We start from the raw sequence: 23,869 nt of genomic DNA, 5'->3' as shown, positions 1-23,869 counted from the left end.
CAGAGCTCCATCAGCTAATTTTTCCGTATTTCCCCTTGAGAACACTCAACTTTAACATCAGCCCAAAAACTATCAAAAACTACCCCCATCTCCCCTTCATAGAGGCTTCTGGATATTTATTAGGATGATGAGGGGGTTTTGGCCTGCATTTCACATCAGATCAGCAGCACTGAGGATGCAAACACAAAAACAGCAGAGTGCACTCATTTTAAATACAATCCACTCACCTTAAGAGCATCAGCTACAACTTTTATGAGGCTAGAGAAGCAGCCACTCCAGTCCATAGTGCTTATGTTACTGTCCACTTCACTGAGTCTCTGTTACACTATTCTGAGGTTTCATTCCTCACTATGTAAACGTTAGATTTACATTCATGACTGTGCCCTTTTAGTATCTTTATAAGCAGTGGCTCAAACTACATATGCTGGAGTACAAGTTAGAGATAAAAGAAATACCTATTTGCTTTGCTTTTCTGCTTTAACAATGAACACAGATTTAATCCATTATAGTCACTATCTTCCAAGAAGTTCTTCCTTCACATTAATAAAGACTGACAACACTGGGCCAGTTTCACGATGCTGGCTTTGATAATATTGATCCCACAGACGCTTAAAAGATTATGATTTACGTCTTTCTTTTGTCAGTGAAACAAATGTCCACAATGGAATTTCATGACCAGCCAAACCGAGAAACAGAGTGTTTCAATTAACTCCAACTTTCTTCTTTAAACTTTTTGTTTTTTCAGACAAACCTCTTGCTGTTTATTGCTCACAGAGGTGAAGTTTGACTTGCTGGTGGCGCTAGAGGAAAAGTCACAGAATCACCAAAGTCACTATTCTTCATCCTCTGGGAACAATGAATCAATTCTCATTGCAATCTGTTGAGAAATTTCAGTTTGGACTTTGCATGGTTGCGACGCAATCGCAGTGACTAAATCTGTTCACAGACAGACATAGAGAAGTACTCAAAACGGATTATGTGGTAGCTCCTGCTACAGTAGGTGTCTCCAGGAGAACATTTTGCCACGATGACACACAAACACACTGACTCACAAGGTGAAAACAATACCAGCGCACGGCTGATAAAAAAACAAAAGAGGTTGAACATTTTTCACCATCATCTGCAGAAATAAAGACAACAACTTCCCACGTGTGTCTTCAAGGACTAAAGCTGCAAGTGAAAACACAGCTGATGTGAAAACCACGCTGTCGTCCTTGGATGCAACACTTGTTTTATAATATCTGATACGACACCTGGAGTGCATGAAACAGCAATACTTTGTTCTCGATAAAGTTTTCATGTTTGTATTTAAGTAATTTGTGTGATTAGTGTCCCGTTTGTCACGCAGCCTCCCAGAAAGGCCAGAAAATGCAAAAAAAAAGTCTCTTTTCACAGTTTGTTGGCCATAAAGAGGTTACTGAATGTTTTCCAAGTCTGCAGCAGTCGCTTGTTGTCAGCTCTCATCTTAGATGAGACATCCACAACATTCCCTTTATGAAAATTAGATTACAACAAAAAATCAGAGGTTACATCAAACACAACGCAGCCGTTTGATCCTTCAAAGCCTCAAACACCCCATAACACAATCCCTTGAAGTACAACAGTCTCTTCACAGGACCCACTAGTCACAGTCACTTATTCATGAACAAGTGCTGCATTTGCCAAATTTCACTCTGAAAGAAACGCTTCCAATTCCCCGTGGATTTGAAAAACAGTTTCTGATTGGTTTATTTTTGGGCCATCATATTTCACAATCATCAGACAAATTAGTTGAGTGGTTTTGACAGCAGGGTCCCTTGTTCTTTATCTTTGCTCAATTACAAGCTTGACTGCGAGTCTTTCATTAGGACTGTTGATCGTACCTCACACGTCATTTCCTCTACAGCACAATACTGGATTATTCTTACTAAATATATAATTCTTCTTACACAGTTTTGCTGATGATAAACGATCAGCCCATCTGTCTGTCAGAAACTGAGTCATTGCCTTATCTCATCAGCCAGTCTACATCCTGCTCAGTTTTTATCTCCATAGAGAGAGAAAATACATTTTAAAAAGAAGATTGTGATCTGTGTGACAGTCTGCCAATTAACAAATACATGATCTGTAGGTTGACAGTGGTTCTAAATGTTGGAGATTAACCTTATTGCTGCTTTATTTTGTCTCTCGATCTTGTTTTACATATTGTTCTTTAACATCACACACTGTCTAGACAAGATTTCATAATTGGCCAAGGATTCAGCAGTTACACAATACTACACCTACTGAGGAAACCTGTGTATGAGGGCCAAACTAACCCCTGAAGAATCTTCTGTCAGATCTGTTGAGCTCTTCCTATTTCTTTAATAATATCAGCCCTCCACACAATGTCACCTTTTCCCTACCAGCATGCACGAATGATCACAGGACGGCCTGATCGTTTACAACAGTGGTTCACAAACTGTAATCCAAAAATATAATATATATTATTTTGAAATTACTTTTACTTGATACATAAAGTACATTTTGATGATAATAATTTGATTTTAGTAAAAATTAATGCATGACTTTTACTTGTAACAGAGTACTTCTACACTGTGGTATTGCTCTGAGTACATCTGAGTACTGGTAGTTTGAGTTGTAGACTCTAGTTTAAAAAAATACTTGGGGTCCTGAGTAAACCCGATTACTCAGCTGTGAGGTTGTATACTCTGTCAAGACATACGAGTCCTCAAGAAACTCTTAGCAGGACCTCAGTCCTGTGACTCACCCAGGAAATAGCTGTAATGTCTCATCTGCATACAGTCTGGTACGGAGGCTCTTAGCAGACAAACAGAACTTGCAGACAGAGAAGCAAAGACTACAGAGGAGGCAGCAACACAGGCTGTTTATATTGGGTTCAGGCCTTAAATCTGGGAAAGAGTAGAGCAGAGATACATGATAGACAGAGAGAAGGTGCCAAATAGGATCCACTTCTGCTTTTGTTATTCCAAGACAGCAGGAAGGAGAAGAGGCGGATGAGGAGGAGGAGGAGGAGGAGGAGGACGAGAGAGAGTTCATAACTGAGTTAAAACCTCAGCCAGGATTCCTATATTACACAAAATATGTAGGCGGTTCAGGTCAGACCATCACTCTTTCCCAGGTGTTGTGTAAAACTGGTTTTCCAGATTACGATCATCTTGCACACAGTTGCCTTTTTTCTTTAGGCTCTTATCTGAAATCTCACAAGTTGGGCACTGATGAGAAGTAAGATTCTTGCATCATCTCCACAGAGGTGTTGTTTTTCCTACAGAAATAGATTAAAGTCAGATAAAAACATCAGGACGGACCTTTTTGGCGGAGCCTTGTGGTATTAATAGTCAAATTCATTCAACCCTGTGTCCTAAAAAATAAATATGGCTGTTGCAGGGAAGTGTTCAAGGTGGTGGGGGTACAAAGCACAGGACTATGACTGTGCTGCATCCAAAACACTCTGGTTAAGGTGCGATGATGCTTAAATATGTAATAAAGTAATGTCCTGTGTCATGTCATTTTTGACTCTTCTGTAATACTTAACCAAGACCACAATATTTCCCTTACCTTACCCCAGCCCTAAACTAAACCTTAAAAACGTTGACTCTGCTTAATTTACCGCAAGCGAATATAGTAGCGAAAACACATGAAGCATTTTGCCAGCAAACGTTTTGCAGATATTTTAAGTAAAACTTTTTTGAAGTATTTTAGGCGGCATTGTTTCTTTTAAAACGTATATTTTCTGTTGCAAATTAGCAGTGTATAAACATACTTTTAGGGAGACATTGTTGATACTTTTTAAAGTATTTAGCTGAATGAACCAAGACCAGCTGAGAGTTGATGAACATTGCATCAATACTCAGTCAATACCCAATTTGCTTTAACTTGCTTAAGATCAATATGGCGTGGGTCAAAAATCAGTAGAATAAATGAAACCGATAGATTTATATCTCTTTCAGGATAGCAAAGCTCCCTGTAGTTCCCTGTATGTTAAACCCAGGTTGTGGCCCTACTCATTATTTAATCAAACATTACAACAAAACATTTATCTTGTAATCCCATATGCTTATTGACTACAGCTAATAGGAGTAATATAGAGGGAATACAGGGGGGAAATTTGATGGGAAAGAGATGTAAAAATGACAAAGCTGGTCAGAATACATGATCAAGTATCCAAGTATCTTACTCTTCATATACAATTAGATACAACTTTGAAAGTGTTTTCCTTGTCACACATTTAAATATCAACTGTTCTCATCTGACCAAAAAGTAGTAGATTAGTTTCCCCTTCCTTCTTGACTCCAGTAGGTAGTGAAAAGAGCTTGAAACACATTGTTTTACCATGAAACGAAGCACATGTATGGCCTCCTGGCAGCCTGCAGGCATGATCTCCTGGGAGCTTCAGCAATGGAGACTGACATTTCCCACGAGGGAAAAACAATAATTACTCGATATTGCTTTGGTTTAGGTACAAGTCCAGTTATGGGGAGATTCGTGTTGGAGCATACGCATCATGTTCCTCTGGCCATATTATATTATCAAGAGAGAAAACAGGCTTTTCTCAAGGTTAGCTGTAGTGGATGTACTCACTGCATGACAGAAATCCAGCACGACAGAGTTCAACAAAAGGATTAAATACATGTGTGAAGGAACCTGTGTCCGGGAGCCATTATAAATCACTTGCCCTCCAAGATACCCTCAAGCCACTCTGTGTGTGTGTGTGTGTGTGTGTGTGTGTGTGTGTGTGTGTGTGTGTGTGTGTGTGTGTAGGTGTGTGTAGGTGTGTGTGTGTGTGTGTGTGTAGGTGTGTGTGTGTGTGTGTTACAGTGGTCATGAACCACACCAGGTTATCAATCATACACAATCATCATCTGTAGGAGCACTGACATTGATGCATCATGAGTTATGAGACAAGGAGAGAAAGTGTGTATATGTGTGTGTTTATAGCAATAGGGGGGTGGGTGACAACAACACTTCAAGTGGTCGACCTGCCGTTGTCCCTGTCGAAAGAGCTGCCTGTCAATACCCTTGCGGACTATTCTAGAACATGAGCCATTCATTTTATATTTCACAGTCCTCACTTACAGCAACAATAGCTTTCCTATCTCTAATAAACAATGTATCAATTGCGGTCAGTGCAAAGGAAAACAGCCTAAAAATAATGAGTAGTGAGGAGAAGAAAATCCTTGTGACACACCAGACTATGAATCACTTGACAATGTCAGTAATAGAAAACACAACGGAGGTTATCTCTTTTTTCTGCTCTTCTTTTCCTTTCAGGGCTGTGTTTTTGTCATGATTGAATCCTGTTTATATACACTGTGTGTGTGTGTGTGTGTGTGTGTGTGTGTGTGTGTGTGTGTGTGTGTGTGTGTGTGTGTGTGTGTGTGTTTCGCTCCAGTAGGAAAGTGACAGTGTGCGGCCCGAGCCCCTGACCCATAATCCACTAACTGTCATCCATATCCCTCCCCACTTGATCTCCTCCATTTGTCTACGCATGGAGAGGGCTCACAGCCCACACTAATCCTGCACACCATATAAAGAGATGCACACACTCACAGTCATGCGTGCACATTTATATGCACATACGCCTCCACAAGTGCAAGTAGAGAAGCAGGAGTTATACACAGCTGGGCTGAGCCTTGCACCACTAACCTACTTCTCTATCAGTCTCTATTTGAATCTGTGCCACTGCTGTACTCCATCTCTCTCACCTAAACATATACAATCCGAACATGTGTACTGTATACACACACACTGACAGGTTGCGCCTGTGTCACATGGTCATCCTGCTGTGCTCTTTGTAGCCTTTCTCTGTGACAAACAGAGCACCGCTGCCACTCTGAGTAGCACAGAGCCGATGATGGGGAAAGGAAAGACTACGACTGCAACAACCTCAGCCTTCTTTACAGCACCTGCGGCGCAGTCACAGCTCATCCTCTCTCCCTATGAAAGAAGAATACATTTTGCATGATGCAGCAGCATCTTACAGCAAAAAAGGGAGACGGAGGTGGAAACATGCACATTTTGCTAAATACATAAAGAAAGAAAACTGGCAAAGAGTGAGGACGCTGTAGTAGTTTACTGACACATTGACCCCCTGAGTGAGTTATAGAGTGTTACAAATCCATTCTTAAAAGCAAAGCTGGCATTGGAGTGGCAGTGCCATGAGCCAGGGTGGTGACAAGAGGGCTGTAAGAGGCTGGAGGCTGGCCAGATGCTCTACGCACTCAGTAAAGTGGACAACAGAGCTGAATACAAAGGTGCACCAGAGTAAGAGCGTTTTGTGTCAGACCCTAATCAGAGTATACCAATAGTCTAAAAGCCAAAAATATACATTATATTACACTATATATATATATATATATATATATATATATATATATATATATATATATAATGTATTGACAACGAAACGCTGAAACTTTGTTAAAAAATTCTCCAAGACATCTGTTGAAAGAAACTTTAATCTGTATGTCTGTTAAAGATCACAGTTATATAATGTTACTGTATTCCAACGTGGTATTAATAGAGTGCTACAGACCATTGCAGAGTTTTTTTAGAGTGTGAAGCGCTGGATGTAGTCAGGGGGATACACCTTTTTCCTGCATCTTTAGCAGGTCAAACAATCTTACATAATTGTTCCAAACCTCCCTTTTCCTGTCCACTTTCCTCGGGCCTTCTCTTCCCTTTCCGACAGACCTGACACACACTTTAATGGAAGCCATGAACTCCCACAAAGGCCCAAGTGGAGCAGGACGTTCCTTGCCTGAAATTCATTTCAGCACATGACTTCAGACTCCTGGGACCTTTTAGCACGCTCTGATTTATCCTTCCAAAGAGGAGGAAAATGGCTCGATTTGCCTCATGTCTCCCCTCCACGAGCCCCTTGATGGTCTTAATGCGACAAAGACAGATCCCAGTCTGTGACTCTGTTGAGCATTAGACCTTTACTGCACGGTGCAGTGTGTTAGATGAAGAGGAAACTGGATCCTTTCTTTTTTTTTTAAACCCATGTGTGCTTTTCCTCCTCTGTTCCAGACAAAAAGTCTTGCCATCAGCGTCAAGCCACTTATAAAAGTACTTTTAACCCCTTTTTTAAAAAGGCAGAGAAAACAGAGTGGAGGTCCAAGAGGATTTGCACGCACACCTCAAGTTCAATGCTTTTATTCATGCAAGAAGATCAGGTCCAAATCCAGAAAGTTGACTTCCATATGGGTCCGTCTGACTTAATGTCTGTTGAGTCAAACATAATGAGGTAAATGTAATGTGCCATCTGATATTCAGGGAGGCCAAACTCAACAAGGGCCCTCTGTGTTCACTGACCTTTTTGTCGAAGATGAAACACACACACACACACACACACACACACTTTAGTCTGTACAGTAACGTCAAGCCACATACAGAAGCCAGAAGTCTTTTTTATCTGCCCATCAGCTTCTCAAAGCAGTTACTGAGCCATGGTGAGCTGGGCTGCTAGTGCATGGCAGTATATGAGAGCACACAGCAGTCAAAACAGAGAAAACACACACTTTTTAAGAGAGGTGAGTCACACACTCCCAAACACACATACAGAAAAGAATATTCTCGCCGGCAAAACTCACTAAGCCAACACAAATAAGCCCTCCCCATCACAGTTTTTAAGTTTTAAAGTAGAGTTGACATTTTGGGAAATACGTTTATTCCCTGTTAGAGTTAGATGAGAAAATCGATACCACTTGTCTGTACGCTAAATAGGCCTACCAATACAGCCTGCAGCCAGTCAGTTAGCTGAAGTTCATAAAATAGTCCACCTACAAGCACACGTTAGGTCTTGTTTGTTTAATTCATAAGAAAAACAAAGTGTAAAAATTGTAGTTGTAGTTTTACAGGGAGTTACGTGTCATGAACATAAAACTGTTCACTAAAACATTGATTCAAAATGTTGAACTATTCCTTTAAACAGAATTACATGTATTGAACCCCAAAAATATACTGATGCAAATTGATGTCTTTTAGTAAGGCAGGTTAGGCTGTATGTAGGAAGAGAATGAGTTGTCACTGACGTCTCCGAGGTCAATACTGCAGTAAATCTGAAACCTGTTCCTCCTCAGATCAGGGAAATGGAGCTCGCTCACGCTCACACCCACAGGCTGCAGGAGGTAGTTAGGCCATGTTTTAATTTTTCTTTATTAGCCTTAAGCCATTTAACAAAATACACTTATTCTTTGGATTTGCTATACGCCCCAAATTTAACTCCCAAATCTCCAAGAACATTTCAAGCATTGAAAATGAGCTTGACACAAGTTTTTATAAAAAGCTATAACAGCAGACATCACACTGTAAACCTATACAGAACCTTGCTACTGCCACATTAATTATCCTTCACTCCAAGTCACCAGACTTTTTGTTTGGAGGTAACTTGTACAGAACAGGACCTCGACTGCACCGTCCCTCTGGTGCTCCCTGACACCCTGCAGGGCCCTCAGGTCCTGCACCGTCACGGAGGCTGCATACAGATCCTCACTGCCTGCCTGAGCCTACTCAGGCTTAAAGTAAACAGACACAATTCTCTGTATAAATATGCAGTACAGGTAAACCGAGTAACCTCTCTTAAAAGAGTTAAAATATGGGCAGGGAAAATATTCAGTTTAGATACCACTAAGAGGCGTATGCTCCATGAAAACTTGAGGACGCTCCTGTCTTAGCCAACTGACAGCGTGTGGGCTTTGGGTAAAAGACAGCAGCTGCAAATTTACTCCAGAGACAAAAACACAAATCTTGAACGTAGCAGGAAGCTGCAGGGACTGTCCTGCGGCCGGCAGATAAATGGCTCTGAGATCTCAAAGCCCCTTTCGTCATGTCGTCTCTCCTCGCCTGAGTTGAGCTAAAGCGTGCCATAACACCACAAACCACACACTGACACACACTCACACACTGAACTGCCAAAACTAAATGGCCGCTTTTCACAGGGTGCAAATAGAGCAGTATGTAACCAAACTTGCAAGCCGTCACAAGATGTGTTGAGAATCCAGTGTCTAGCATAAATTCTCTGATTCTTTCCATATGGAAACTCATGAAGTCTCCGTTGACGATGTGCACACAGACTATCTAACAAAGATCACATGGAAGCAGAGATACTGTAGGTGTACATTTGATGGACTGTCAAAGTCAGTAATGCAGAACCAGAATGTGTTACAGTTAGCTACACTCAGCCGGCTCAGTCAGACAGGCTTCACTGTAGCAAAGCATTGTGGGCTCTTGCTGGCCCATTGTCCATTGAGGGACTGTTGTGGCAGAAGGCATTGTATTGTTGACTGTCATGCGTGTCAGAGGGATTACTATGGACCTGTTTTCTCTAAGCCTTGTGCAGTACGGCCAACTGTGGTTTCAGAAAAGTAACTGATATGAGAATAATACAACAATCGATATAGGAAAATAGAGAATCACACAGGAGAAAGAAAACAAACAAGACACAGGCCTTGTTCAGACTACAAGCTCAGATCCGCTTTTTGGCATTTACAGATTGATTTTAGAGAGTTTGGACAGCAAAACATCATGAAATCCAAACCACATTTGGAGAAGGCTCTGGTCGCTTAAATTGGATTTCAAAGTGTCTTTTGAGCTGGAAAGAAGCGTCACTGGCGTAGCTACGTCAGCAGCCCATGCAGATAGGTTGGCGATGTCTGGACACATAAATCCGATCTGGTCACTTGCAGTGCGGTCTGTCTTAAAGATCTGATCTGAGAAACAAATCGGATTTGCCAGCAGTCTAAACGTAGCCTACGAGTCTAAAGTCATGCTAGCAGCTCTGTGAGGCTGCACTTAGGCACAGCGGTGCTTTCATCCAAATGCTTGCGGGAAAATGCTAACATGCTCACAATGTTTAGCATGTATAATATCATGTTCACCATCTTAGTTAAGCGTGTTAGCCTACAATTATTTAGTGCTAATTAGCACTAAACAGAAAGTACAACTGAGGTTGTCATTAGTTCTGCAGGTCATAAATCAAAGTAATGGACAAATTGAAATTTCAACGCTAGTTTTCAGCTGATTTCATGGCAATCCATCCAAATGTTTTTGGGACATTTCAATGAAAACCACAAACACCAAACTCATGGTGGCATTAGAGAAAATGTCAGCTTGATGCTCTGGGGACCCAGAATTGTCTGTCCAAACTGTAATGCCAACCGATTCAGTAGTTGTCACAATATTTCTGTCTGGAACAAAGTGGTGGACCAACCAGCCAACCACACTTGCCCTCCATAGGGCCACACCGCTAGCATGGAAAAACAATCATGTGTAAAGTAATGGTACCAGGTCTCTTTTCTAACAGAGAAGATTTCAAGCAGGTGAAATAAAAAAAAAAACATAGAGCAGAAGATGGAAAAGAAATGAAAACTTAATCCCCATCAAAAGTATGATATGGTTTGGTTTATGGTTATGGATGGCCGGACGCAGCTCGCTGGTCACTGAGTTAATTGTGATGGAAAATAAGGACTTTCCTTGAGAGAAACTCCTGTAACACACTGAAGAACTGATTCAGTAAGAATATCTAGTCCACCACCACTTTCCCTCGCAGTCTTTCACTGGCAACACTCCATACGTCTTTGGCCATTTTCCAACTTTGCTCTGGCACTTCATCCCACCCCCTTATCCCCTCCACACACATCTCTTGTCTCGCGCTCTCATTCCCTCTCAGACATCTCACCATCACTGCTACTATGACTGTCTCACTTTCACTCTTTTGTGGTCACACGTTCTTTCCATCCTCACGCCCTACTCGCTGTCTGTTCTCCATCTGACACCTCAGTATCTCACTCTATCCACCGCTCTCCCTCTCACTCGACTTGTGGCCTGCAAAAATGTGTGTGTGTCCCTTTGTGAGGAATGACTATCAGATATTGAACTTTGTCAACCAACCTGATACTTAGTAGGTCCATGATCACTCATCTACTTTGTTCTAATACCCCCCGGTGAGCCCAACTATGCTGTGGGCTCATGTGTGGATGTGTGGGTGTTAAGTTGTTCTAATAAAAAGTAAAAAGCAATTTGTGGATAATGTTCCCAACTGTTCAACACAAAACTAAACACCAGATGACAGAGAAGACTGTGGCGTAAATCTCTCACACACACACACACACACACACACACACACACACACACACACACACACACACACACACACACTTGTAATTCTACGTCATGATCCATCCATCTATCTTCACTGCAAACAGTACTATAAGGGAAAAAGGAGAAATTTAATTTGTGTGAATATCATTGTGTCAGCATGCAGCCATGAATACAGTATATGCAAGTATGTGTGCGCGAGTGTGTGTGTGTGTGTGTGTGTGTGTGTGTGTGTGTGTGTGTGTGTGTGTGTGTGTGTGTGTGTGTGTTTATATGCTCCTGGCTGTTGTCAGCTATCCCTGGTCGGCATCACAGCACCATATGTCTGTCTGTGGGGCTGTGCTGACGTGTGCCACCACTGGAGGCCAGGCCAGCCGCAAACAGCACAATGACAGCTTTGCATGCGATGCATTGCAATGCTCTAGCAAATAGTCACGTCCTACAGCTCTGCCAGCAGTGAACATGTGGGACTGAATGCAACTGACTTACAGAGGTGAGGCAACATGAGCAATGGATTCTCACCTGCAGGATTCAGTTCATGATTACAGGCTTAGCAGAGTTTGCTGAACCAGGGGCAGGGCCAGAAGGGTTGTGAGGGGTGGCACAGCCCCCCCCCCCCCCCTGAAATCTGATTGGCCCGCTCTACCAGAGTCCGTCGATGATACATAGTTGGCATGTTAGTATCTTGGATGAACTACTGAACAGGCCCACCGGCTACAGGCCCAGGGGCCCCTGCACAAGAACCTCTATATGAAGTTACATTAACAGTTACAATTTACTGTTGGAAAGTCAATGAAATATCCACAGTCTGCACAATACGACCACAAAGATTCAGTCTGGGTGTCTTGCTCAGTGACCTTTTACTTGTCTGTGTCCAGAAGCATGTTGTCTGATTATCTGTCCATGGCTGTAGGAAAAGCAGCCATCTATTGATTAAAGTTCATATTAGAATATTTAAAGTTGCCTTCTTTTATTACACTGAATAAACAATGCAACTATATAGTGTAGTCCTTATTATTGCCAGGAACCAGGGATTTACACGTTTTCAAAGTCTCAAAACATTTGACATCAAAAGTTTCTAAACCTACCCCGGTGCTGAACTTTGTGCAGTGGGTGTAGTGTGCAGCCTCCTCTGACACATCTGTGCCAACATTTAAGTCATGAGTCAATAAATGAATCCGTGTCTCATGGCTATGCTTGGTTGACAGTGAGAGGACTTGTTGGGCCAGAGTGACACCAGACACCAGCAACCAGCCCACAGCCAGATAAACACAAGTTCACTGGCCACAGCACCAATGTGACACTGATACATTGACAGTCATCATGCTGATCCATTCAAGCCTGGTCATAACCTTGTTGCGTCTTAATCATCACCCTGAAAGGTGTCAATCGTTCTAGATTCACACATCTAGCTCATAAGGCACGCTCATAAAACCATCATAACACAACATGAGTGAGGGGGCTCTGCTCATTTAGTAGGTAACTTCATGTTAGTAATCTACCAGAAAATGTTGATGATTGATGACTGTGTAGGTGGACCTCTATGATATGCACAGATGAGACTAATGTTGCTGCATGTGCCTGTAATAAAACTAACTCCATGTCTAGTCTAAAATCACTAAAACTATAGGCGAAGTCAGTAGCCTATCCTTAAAAAAATATTATTATTATTATTATTATTATTATTATTATTATTATTATTATTATTATTATTATTATTATTATTATCAGCAGCAGCAGCAGGCTACAGAGGCACATGTCTCCTGACTGTTAGTATTGAAACAGCTACAATTCATTAGTCTGAATTACATTAAATGAATCATACCTTGGTTGTCCTCTTCCATGTTGGCAGTCTTTAAATCAAAAATCGGTCACAGAAACTTCCGTTGTGCAAAAAAGGGGGCTATAATAAACAGCAAATACGCGTCCTAATGTCCAGGATGCATTTGGTACACAGGTCGTTTTACGGGCAGCGTCTTTCTTTTACGAAATGTTGTGGCCATTTACGCCTTACAGTCCCTCCGGTTCCCGACAGTCAGTGAGCGCTGTGTGTCTGTAGCAGCAGCGGCGTCTTTTTGCCCACATTGGTCGAGCGTGTTATCGTTATCCCTACAAATACGCCTTCACTCCACTAGTATCAGGAGAGTAGTTGTCATGGCTGCGTCAAATTGGCCAACACACATCATAGCCATGTCGGAAGTATAAGTAATTTTGTCTTCAAAATAAAATAGTTAAAAGGGGTTTATCCAGCATTTTATTTTATTTTGAAACTAACAACAGGAAGTGTTTGTGGTGTTCTGTGTAAATCGACAGTCGTGGTTAATCCCATCCCAACTCCGCTACACAGCCCGTGCTGGGCGTCAGCGTTCATCGTTGATCAACGCCCACGTGACTCCCGGCAATAGTGAGATTATTATCAAACAAATTTCCCCTATAATGTTTTTATTGATTATACGACATGGCTTGATTATGCTATGACATTTGGTTATATCCCTCAATTAATTAAATGATTAATTGATAGCAATTACTGGAATTGATTAGAATACATTTAAATGTATGTCAGGAGGCTATTAATATAAATGATGGAAGAAGTAAGAGTAGAAACATCATAATCTAAAAATACTCCATTACAAGTCAGAATCCTAAAAAAATTCAGCAAAATGTACTTGAAAGTATTAAAACTAAAAGTACTCATTGTGCAGAAACACCTTTTCAGAGTGTTACATTATTAATAATGCATTAAATCATTGGATATTATTACTCCACGTTGTGCCACCAATTGTAGATACTGTATACACCACCACAGTTTAAGTAATATGGAAAAGCACTGCATCATATTGCATAAGCTTCTTATGTGTTTTGTCCATAAAATCTAATCTGAAAAGTAATAATACTCAATACTGAATATTTAAAGTGCAACTACCTCAAAATTGCACGTTAGTAGCATAAGCCTTAGAGCAAGGCACCGCACCCCCACCATGCTCCCCGGGCACTGTATACAATAGCTGTCCACTGCTCCTAATACTAAAATGGATTAATTGCAGAGTCTACATTTCACTGTGTGTGCTGTGATGTATACATGTGCGTGACCATTAAAAGAGGATTCAAGATCCTCAATTGCCATTTCCATTTCCAGTACATGAGTAAATGTACTAATTTACTTACACCACTGCATCCTAATATTGGCCACATTAGATTATTTTCTGATATGTGGATGACTCTTTCTAACCACATGACACATTGCGTGTCAGTATATGAAGCGTACTAGGCTTTGAATGTATTTTTCTATAATAATTGTATTGTTCTTTTCACTCTGGCACTCAATTGCCAGTTTATTAGGAAAACCTTGTTAAAACTAATGGATTCTAATGCAACAGTCCTTCCATAAATACCTTTGTGAAGGTGTTGATTAAAGTAGTTTTTCAGTGGTGTTATACTGAGAGTTGTTCTAATATTTTGGCTAAATGTTAGTAACACCTGTCTGTATAATGCAATCGAGTTCAACAGCACCACAAACTACATCTTTTAAAATGTTCATACAGTTGAATCAACGGCTCTCTAAAAAAGTTTGAACCAAAACTAAACATTATAACCTTCATGAAGCTACGATTCATTGCAGGACTTTTTCTTTATATTGCATTAGTTTCAGCTAGGTGTGATAGGTTTGAACCTTTAACTGTAATCCACACAGAAGACTATTCATTTGCTGTAATATACAGTGAGGCTACGGACGCTGACCTCTCCAGGTTTTCTTTCATATCCTTCAATGTTTCGACAGTGCAAAACACTTTATAGAGCATTACACGGACAACACATGCCTGCCTCAAACATATGTAAACATTTAATTAATATAAATTCATTTAAAAGAACTACACAGCTGTTCAAAATACAATGAAATAGCATCAGTATACATATATATACAAATATAAAAGACTGATTTCAGATCGGACTATGAGGGCTTGTGGACGAGACTCTTACATAAACAAAAAGAGGCATCAGGTTGGGAAACGGTGGAATGAAGTACACGCACACACACACACACACACACACACACACACACACACACACACACACACACACACACACACACACACACACACACACACACACGCAGAACTAGAGAGAGAGCTTGTTTCTACAACACACGTGGTTTCAATTATTGCATTCCTGCCTCCGCAGAGAAGGAGGGGGTCTCACTTCCTGTGTGCATTACTCCAATGGTCAAGCATGAACAGATGTTTCAGCGTATTCGTTCATTTGTTTATTCATAGGTGTCTCTTTTGGACAAATGTTTCATTATCATTCCTCTGTCCTAAACAAGTTACGGTCGGGAGGTCAAGGCTATAACTTTACCGTCGCATTTGTTCCGTAAAAGTAAAAGAAGAAGCTAATGATTTACCTCCTTTTTCATATTCAATCAGATTGGTTTGGTTTGGTTTGGAAACTGCAACTCTAAACATTTGTAAAACTGCATAAAACCATCAATTGTAATATGCATGATCAGTTGCCCTTTCATGGGTTGATATGCTGATAGCATATAAAATAAATACCTTAAGTTGGCCTCACCATCTTCCAAAAAGGTAATGGTTATAGGGGATGAGCAGAAACCGAGTAGCTCAAATGAATCATTTCTCACAAATTCAAATCAGCAGGATTACACAATCCACTAAACCTCCCCGATCCGGCACGATCCAGTCTGGTGCCGGATGACAAGAGAGAGAGAAACTGGAAACCTAAACAGCGAGATCCTGAAGTAACACCTGCATAAACGCACTGCTCACACTGCCCTAAGGTGAGAGGTTGGTGAATATATCAGATATTTGGATGCATCCAGGCAGTGTTTCAGACAACTACATTCCTTTAGATGTACGACCAAAACTAAATAAAAAAGGAAATGTTTAGAAAAAATCAGCGAGAAGCCACTCCAGTTTTGGCCCGGGTTTTACATACGAGGGGGATTGATGCAAAGTAGTTATCACACGGAGCAAACCCTGATTTGAATGTTTTCTCTGCTACAAGTGGAAAATAGGTCATATGCATAATGTCTGCGATAGCTTTGGGAATATGGTTAGTCAAATACGATGTTACTGTCCCTTTATGTCAGTGCTGGACCCGGTCGAGCAAGGCATCCTCATTGAAGTAGTGTGCTCCATTAAAAGAAATTAGATTCCTGAGTCTGTCTCTCTGACACAGAAAACACACTCAGTACGCTCTACTCCACATAAATGTCATGCTAATGTGTTTATGAGTCATGAGAGAAAACCTCTCGGTGTGGCCCAGATATCCTCGCCGATGAATTCAAAGCTTTAAAATCAGCAAAATATCAGTTTGGTTCAGTCATCTTTAGAGGGTGCAAGGCAAACTCTTTCTTGTCCCAAAACCACAGAACAATGGCCACAAAGTCATCACGGGGTGAAAGTCTGCGGCTTGAAGTGAACACGTGTGGGCTTTTTGGTGCTGTCTGTGTCTCGTGCCACTGAGGGTGCACGCGTAGCCTCAGGGAGACACGTCTGGCAGATTAGGCCGAGCATCCTGGGAAACGTCTGTGGTACTCCTGACCGACTTCACGTGACCTGATTGAGCAGTCACTTCATATGCTCCAGTCACCACGGCAGTTCCCGGAGGGTGATCACCTCCTCGCTTTTAAACTGGCCAACCCATAATTATACGCACGCTGACACATAAGCAACCTCCGTTTCTCTATGTCCAACTCCTCAAAATCACTTCCTTCATAATGTAATCAAGTGAAATCTCCTTCTAAAGCTTCTAAACTCTCCTGAAGGTATCTGAACCTGTAAATACACTGTAAGAGGGATCAGTGAGGAGTTAATTGTAGTAGCTTGTTGAGGTTATTTAGCTGAAGCATTGAAGAGACAGAGATACTTTGATTAAGTCCTTTTAGCTGCCTTTTGTGAGAGATATTATCGGATATTTTGCTGATTCAGAGGTGAATTTGGGAGTTCCCATCCATCTTCCTCTTTGTGTTTATGCCCCAAATCATGGCCCAGACTGTTGTAAACCGGGGATGTGACAGAGGTTTCATACCTCCTTCCTGCTGTGGAAGGTGAAAGGGTTAATCTGTGGTGTGTGTGACAGAAGGTCACAGGATGCATAGTGCAGCAGGATTTCCTCCTTCCTTCACTCTTGTTTTATATCCAGCTCTGTATCGCGACCACCATCTGATTGAAGGGCAAAGTTTAGTTGATTTTTTGCACATATGAGTAGAGTCTTTATTTGGACTCTGTGTGCTTGGCACAAAGGCAGCAGTGTATACCCGAGAACTTGTACGTGAAGCTGCGTGTGTGTGTGTGTGTGTGTGTGTGTGTGTGTGTGTGTGTGTGTGTGTGTGTGTGTGTGTGTGTGTGTGTGTGTGTGTGTGTGTGTGTTTCTCCACATTAAATTTACAATCCCCCTAGAACTGCTTTGGTTACATAAGAAGCTATAAAGGTTATTCTTCCTAGGAGTCACAACTGAGCTTTATGAAAGGTTTTACATCCCTTACGCTCCAATATGACAGGAATAAACACACAAATTAGCCAAAACTCATCGGTTACGCAAAGTAAGTCATTTCAGTTGTTATCAATAGAGAGATCAGGATGCAGAATAGTAGCACAGAGCAGTGCAACATGCTGGATCAAACACTGACATTAGATAAAAGCATGATCCTCTGTAGTATATAAATGAACCTGTTAAGTCAAATGCAGCCGACAGTCAGAACATTTTAACCGATCATTCTCCTTAATATATTGTTGCTGCTAGAAAGAAAATGATGCAAAATCAAAGGTAATATTTGCTGTTTTTGTGACCGTCAAGCACAAAGCTTGTAATTACTATAAGGCTGATTCCGTGCACTATATAACACTTCATTTGTCCAACACATTAATGCAGGAATGGAAATAATAAAGAAATGAAGTTATGAAAACAGAAAAATGTCACATTAACACCTTCTAAATGATATGCATATTTGAATGCTCTTTTACTTACGTGGCCTATTTCAATCCCACAATATAATTACAGCAAATACACAAATCTCCCTCCTCCACATTTCTCTCTCTCTGTTTTTCTTCTTCCTCTTCTCCTCCCCCACTCACTCTCACTCCTTTGATTCAGTTTTGAGGTCAGCATCATCTCAACACCTGATCTCTTCCTTTTTAACGTTTTGCATACGCCTCTCGTCCCTGTATCAGCGGCATTCAAATAAAAGGTGTAACTCAGGTCTATTTAAACAAACCACAAATAGGATGTTACACACAGTAACGCTAAAACCTCAAACTGAGGGTGAGAGGGATCAACATAAATCAGTTTAAAGACTAAAAGCATCAGAGATTTAAAAAAAAAAAGGATTAATGTTTGATTACATTTAGCATTAGTAATCTATTCTCTATGCATATACGTGGAGTATTAATGTGTGTACGTTATAAATGTCCATGACTGACACACGTCACAATAGAAATGCTGTTTGTTAAGCGAATAAACATTTGTGATTTGACACATTAGGAGTCACTTTGCAAACATATGAAGTTTAATTTCGTTTAATTAAAAACAGGCCTTACTTCCTGTTTGGTTGCGAAGCAGAAAGTTGATGGCAGACAAACACTTTGTTATTTCAAAATGAAGTGCAACAGACCCATTATCTAAAGGTTACAATGTGAGGTGTTGAGAATTCCATCGTGATTGTGGTTCAACTTTACAGGGACAATCGGGGAAAAAAGAACAAAGCTGTCGTTGCCAAAAAATAAATGAAATAGTGGATTTGTTGAGCGAAATGTTTGCTTCTTTGTCATAAAGTGTAGTTCAGGATTTTCTCTTCAGAGTGTCACCTAGTTTAGGTGCTATACCAAGAAACGATGTGATATATTCTATGTTTCCCAAGCAGTAGGTTGTTTTAAAGGAATAGTTTGACATTTCGAGAAATACATATAAACATATCCATATACATGATAAATATCGGCAAATAACTACATTTCTCACAAATGTCAAACTATTCCTTTAAGGCAGAGAAGGAAGAACACAAAACTGATGCATGGACCCCAAAACTCAAGTACTAAATAATTAACATCATTTAAATTCATTTAAAGCTTGACTAAACAAACTACTGAGTCTGAGAGAAGATGTGTTACTATTGAGGATAGGAGGTTTATCATTTATTTATCATTTTATCATTTAGAATTTGGGAAAAGAACTCAACCACCAGACTCAGTCTACCATCTTACATGGAGTTTAAAAGACAACATTAAACTGATAGGAACTCATCTGTACTCGGCAAAAACTGTTTTTGATCCAACCTGGATAAACGTAACACCACTGAAGTTTTTAAATACTGAAATACAAAACTCTCAAGATCCTTCACAAATGAACTGTTTAAAGTTCATGAATAATGTGTATGGAATTAAATATACTGCATTACATCTTTAATTGAATCCCTACTGCCATTTCCAGTCGCAGTATTATCACTCTTTTACACTCACTCAAATAAAACACATGTGAGCTGCAGCAGATGCCAAAGGCTAAAACTCTCTAATCTTTATTCCACAACCCTTTTTTTCTGAGGGTACAAATGGTGTTTGGCAAAAACAGAGTAAAGATAACCCGACTTATCCTTCATCTATAGATCTCTCTCCCTCTCTCTCTTCTATGATAACCCTATTAAAATATTTTCCTCCGGCAAATCCCTAAGAATTAAATCCTATTTTTTCCAGAGAAAGGGGGGGGGGGGGGGGGGGGGGGGGGTTGGTATGTCTGTCACATGGAGGAATACAGTTGCCTTGGCAACCCCTGATGGTTTCACTCTGCAGCCTGGCGTCAGAGTGACTGGTTAGGATAAGTTTGCTGGGGACATTTTGCTGTCAGCAGTCTGAAAATTAACAAGTGCACCTTCAAGGGAGGTGCCACATGGGTCTGCTGGCTAAGATTCATTCATTACAAGTACAAAGGTGGAACACAGAGGGTTTCTTAATTGATGTAGATTAAGGAAAGAAGAAGCAAAATATTACTTACAAGTGCAAACTCAATTCACTTTTTTTCTTTTCAGAAGTAGAGTTATGGATGACATATTTTGTAAAAAAAAAAAAAGGAAAACTGATATGACAGATATGGTTCTTGTAACATTATGACTTCATTATGTGTGTAATTCCCTCCTGTATCCGCCAGTTTATCCTCTTCAGAGAACTTGCAGCTCATGATGTGTGTTGGTGGATGCAATACTGTGACCTGCTGCTTCCTCCGTGTGGACAGATCTGGTACTGCAGCTCATAATAGATATTTTAAAAGAAATGTCACAGCTTTATGTGTCAAGGGAGGTGAAAAGAATCCCAAAGGTCAAGGGGTTACATTTTAGGGAAATGAAGGCAGTTTCACACCTTAAAGAGACACTTTTTATTTGATCAACATTTGAGCCTTGAATGGAAGCTTGGAAGTTTTATTTGTTAGAGTAAATGTAAATGTTTTAGGTTTTTTGCCTAAATTGTAACCTTAGGCAAAAAAAAAAGTTTCAATACAATTGGATGATGACTTATGCATTTCTGATTTGTGTTTTATATGTACTGAGTCTCAAGTAGCTCATTGTTTTGGAGAGATGTGATTTTTATGATCCTGTAAGTTTTATTTATAAATATTCCTTTTGGTGCTTTTAATTCAGTTTCATCCTCTGCATGTTGAGTGTAGTGGTTATGTGGATTATGAGCAATGTAAATTAATTCACCTCAAACTAGAGTAAAACTAATGCTGATATTGTTTTCTGGGTTGAGAATATGGCGAAGTGTAAGGGATTAGACTTTCTTTCTTTTTTTCACATTTTGCTATATACCTGTTGTTCAAAGCACGAGTAAACGGTAAAAAATAAAATAAAAATGTTAATAAAAGGACTAAATTGTTGGATTATTAGCACAGCATAAAATGATTATTTCAGTACATACTTTGACAGCAAAAGTGCTTAAAAACACTCTTAAACATTTTTCCCAAATATATGAGAAACTCTTGGGATAACCTAGCGGTCTTCTTAGAAGGCAGTTTAGCAAGCCTAGGCAATAAATGAAATGTTATTAGAATGACAGAAAAGGCTGATAATAGTGATTTCATTCATTTATTACTTCCCAAATTCAATTATCCTTACCCTCACTTCTGTGACTTCAAAACCCAACACTCACATTTTCCACAGAAATAAAAACAAATGCTGCTAAAAAAAAAACTTTGAAGGTAACATTTTTTTCACCAACTCTGCATTTCCAGTGCCACTGATATGCAGAAAGAACAATGAGTGAGATGACGTGTGTGTGCGAACACAAAGAAACATGCAGTGATTCCCTTTGAGACTGCACTTAATAACAGACGTTTCCAGTAGTGGCAGCTGTACTGTTCTCCTATAATAAAAGATGTACCGCTTATACAGCTAACCCCAAATAAAGTGTCCCGAGCCACAGAGGACAAGAAACATGCTTGTTTGTGCCATGCGGTGTAGATTTTTACTTTTTAAATTAAAGTCAGATGTTGACACTGAGCACCTAATAAACATACATGTCAGACATTGAAGAGTAGCTACAAAGTACCACAGTAACAATCATCCGTATTCATATCTACGCCAGAGTTCTCGATATCCAGAGAGAAAAGGCAGTCATCAACCTGTCATACGACACAATCTCCACGGCCAGGACAAGCAGCTCCTGGTTCTCTGGTGGCGAGTTAAAAGGGTTAACGTGAGGCATTGTTTCCCCCTCCTCCCTCACACATGACCGCGGCTCATTTTTGCAGACTTCACTGCCGTGCTTCCCATGCAAAGGCACTTGGCTCGTGTAGCGAGGGCTGACTGCAACAACCAGCCGTGTGTGTCACTTTGTTGCATGGTCACACAGAATTAAATGTCCTCTTCCTTCGCGTCGCTGTGCAGTGCCACACAGTTTCTTTTAGAGGGCAGAAACATGGCATTGCCCACAATGTATTGAATTTAAGTCCAAATACAGGCATTGAAGATTCAGTGGATTTCAATGTGGACCTGTAAAGAGATTAGGAGACTGTCAGGCAACATATACAATGAATGGATAACACAAGTATCTTTCTCGACATGCATGGAAATGTTAACACATCATTAAAGTCACACTTTGAATCCGCAGCATGCTCTCAGCTGACAGTTTATTAGGTATAAGGTTCATTTAGTTGGCACTAAAAGCAGTTGAACTGTCAGTCAAATCGTAACCAAATTAAATTTCAATTGATACAAATACTTTCAGGCAATATATCGTTATGGGACTTTATAACTTCCTAATATCGATATCCAGTATCAGTCAGGCTACAATCTTTTAAAAATGTTCTAATATTTCACAGACCTCTAATAGACAAAGTATTTGGCAGATTAATCCATAATAATAAGATAGTTGAAGCCCTAATAGTGTTATATAACTCCAAATAAATATGTAGTCGACCCTCATTGATGTGAATGGGGTGGACACAATATTAGAAACACCTGCCTATAACTTAACAGCACCACAATCTGCAGTCATCAAATTAAACAGCCAATCAGTGAATCAACACAGTTTTAACAAAACACTGAAAAATATAACTTTCATGAAGGTAGGATGTATTACAGGTCTGTTTTATTATAATGCATTAGTTTTAGTTATGTGTACCTAATAAACTGGTAACTGCTTTAAATAGTTAAAATCCACCTAATATCTATCTGGAGAGGACAAATCTAAAATAAAATAAAAACGAGCAGACCGAAAATATTCGTATTGTCATGATACAGTTGGCTTATTGTAAACAGATCATTTAGGGAGGGGTGAGGGTTTGAATAATTACCTGCAATCTGACATTAAACATCATCGAAGCGACCAGGTAGATATAAGGGAATCTGATTCGCAGTCGCCACGCGAGATCAAAAAATATCAACAAAGTCCTCGTCAAGCCTTTGGAAAACACTCCGTAAGTCCGACCAGCGGAGCCCGAAAACCGGAGCACTAAATAAGACAGACCCGCCATACAGTCGAAGTCTGCCCGGGCGGTTAGTTACTACGGTTACAGTGTCAGTTAGTGAGGCGAACAAACGAGTAAAGTGCTGACTGGTGAGTGACAGTTCATATTTCTATAGCTGTCTGACACCGAGCTCCATTTTTATTGTGCTGGTTGTGTAGGCAGAGTTGCTCCACCCCAACAGCTTCTCTACCGATCATTCCTGTTATGGTCGACGGGAGGACTCATAACGGTGTAACACATACGGAAGATGAAAGCTCTCCTATGGACATTTCCCTGACTTCAGACTGCAAGGCAGATTTTAGATTATTATTTTTTTATGATCAGAACAGTACCTACATACAACATATATACAAGCAAATAGCGTGCATACCAGTGTTATAACAAGAACGTATTTTCTCGATAGATGAATACACTTAAAAAGTTAAAAAAGTCTCAGTTGACATATCGAATAATCCATTTTATTTTTAGGGATGTGGAATTTCCTCATCAATAAATTTAAGACAAACACATTTTTAAATATCTGTAGGGCTGCTACTCTATCAATGATCTATGCTGCCTACTGCTCTGTGCCCAGAAGTGTATCTTTATTATTTATCATCAAATAGTTATCATCTTCATATCTTATCATAGTTTATTGTATTTATGTATTTAAAATAGTTATTTCCCAGTATCCAGGGTGATGTTGTAAAAAGAAATGCGTTTTATCCCACCAACAGTCCAAAGGCCAGAATATACAATGAATGGGGGAAAGCAGCAAATCTTCCCATTTGAGAACTAGTGAATGCTTGACATTTTTGCTTTATAA

The 23,869-nt window shown here is 40.2% G+C and overlaps 2 protein-coding genes across 2 annotated transcripts in view; both read right to left on the bottom strand.

Annotated features, from left to right (window-relative positions):
- Positions 1–13,215, bottom strand: part of cyth3b (cytohesin 3b) — a 34,178-nt gene extending 20,963 nt beyond the window's left edge. Inside the window, exon 1 of the mRNA XM_029437717.1 lies at positions 12,926–13,215. Within this exon, the coding sequence (XP_029293577.1) occupies positions 12,926–12,944 (19 nt within the window). The 5' untranslated portion in view covers positions 12,945–13,215. The remainder of the gene's footprint in view (positions 1–12,925) is intronic.
- A 7,950-nt stretch (positions 13,216–21,165) lies between these two features.
- Positions 21,166–23,281, bottom strand: smim10l3 (small integral membrane protein 10 like 3). Its single transcript, XM_029436765.1, has 2 exons — positions 22,891–23,281; positions 21,166–22,087 (listed from the first exon to the last, which is right to left on the bottom strand). Exons 1-2 carry the CDS (start codon positions 23,068–23,070, stop codon positions 22,067–22,069), a joined length of 201 nt encoding a protein of 66 aa, XP_029292625.1. The 5' UTR covers positions 23,071–23,281; the 3' UTR covers positions 21,166–22,066.
- Between the last annotated feature and the right edge of the window lie 588 nt (positions 23,282–23,869).

The sequence above is a fragment of the Cottoperca gobio genome, chromosome 8 (genome assembly GCF_900634415.1).
Source record: "Cottoperca gobio chromosome 8, fCotGob3.1, whole genome shotgun sequence".
NCBI classification, from domain to species: domain Eukaryota; kingdom Metazoa; phylum Chordata; class Actinopteri; order Perciformes; family Bovichtidae; genus Cottoperca; species Cottoperca gobio.
This window is presented reverse-complemented; position numbering and strand designations above follow the sequence as displayed.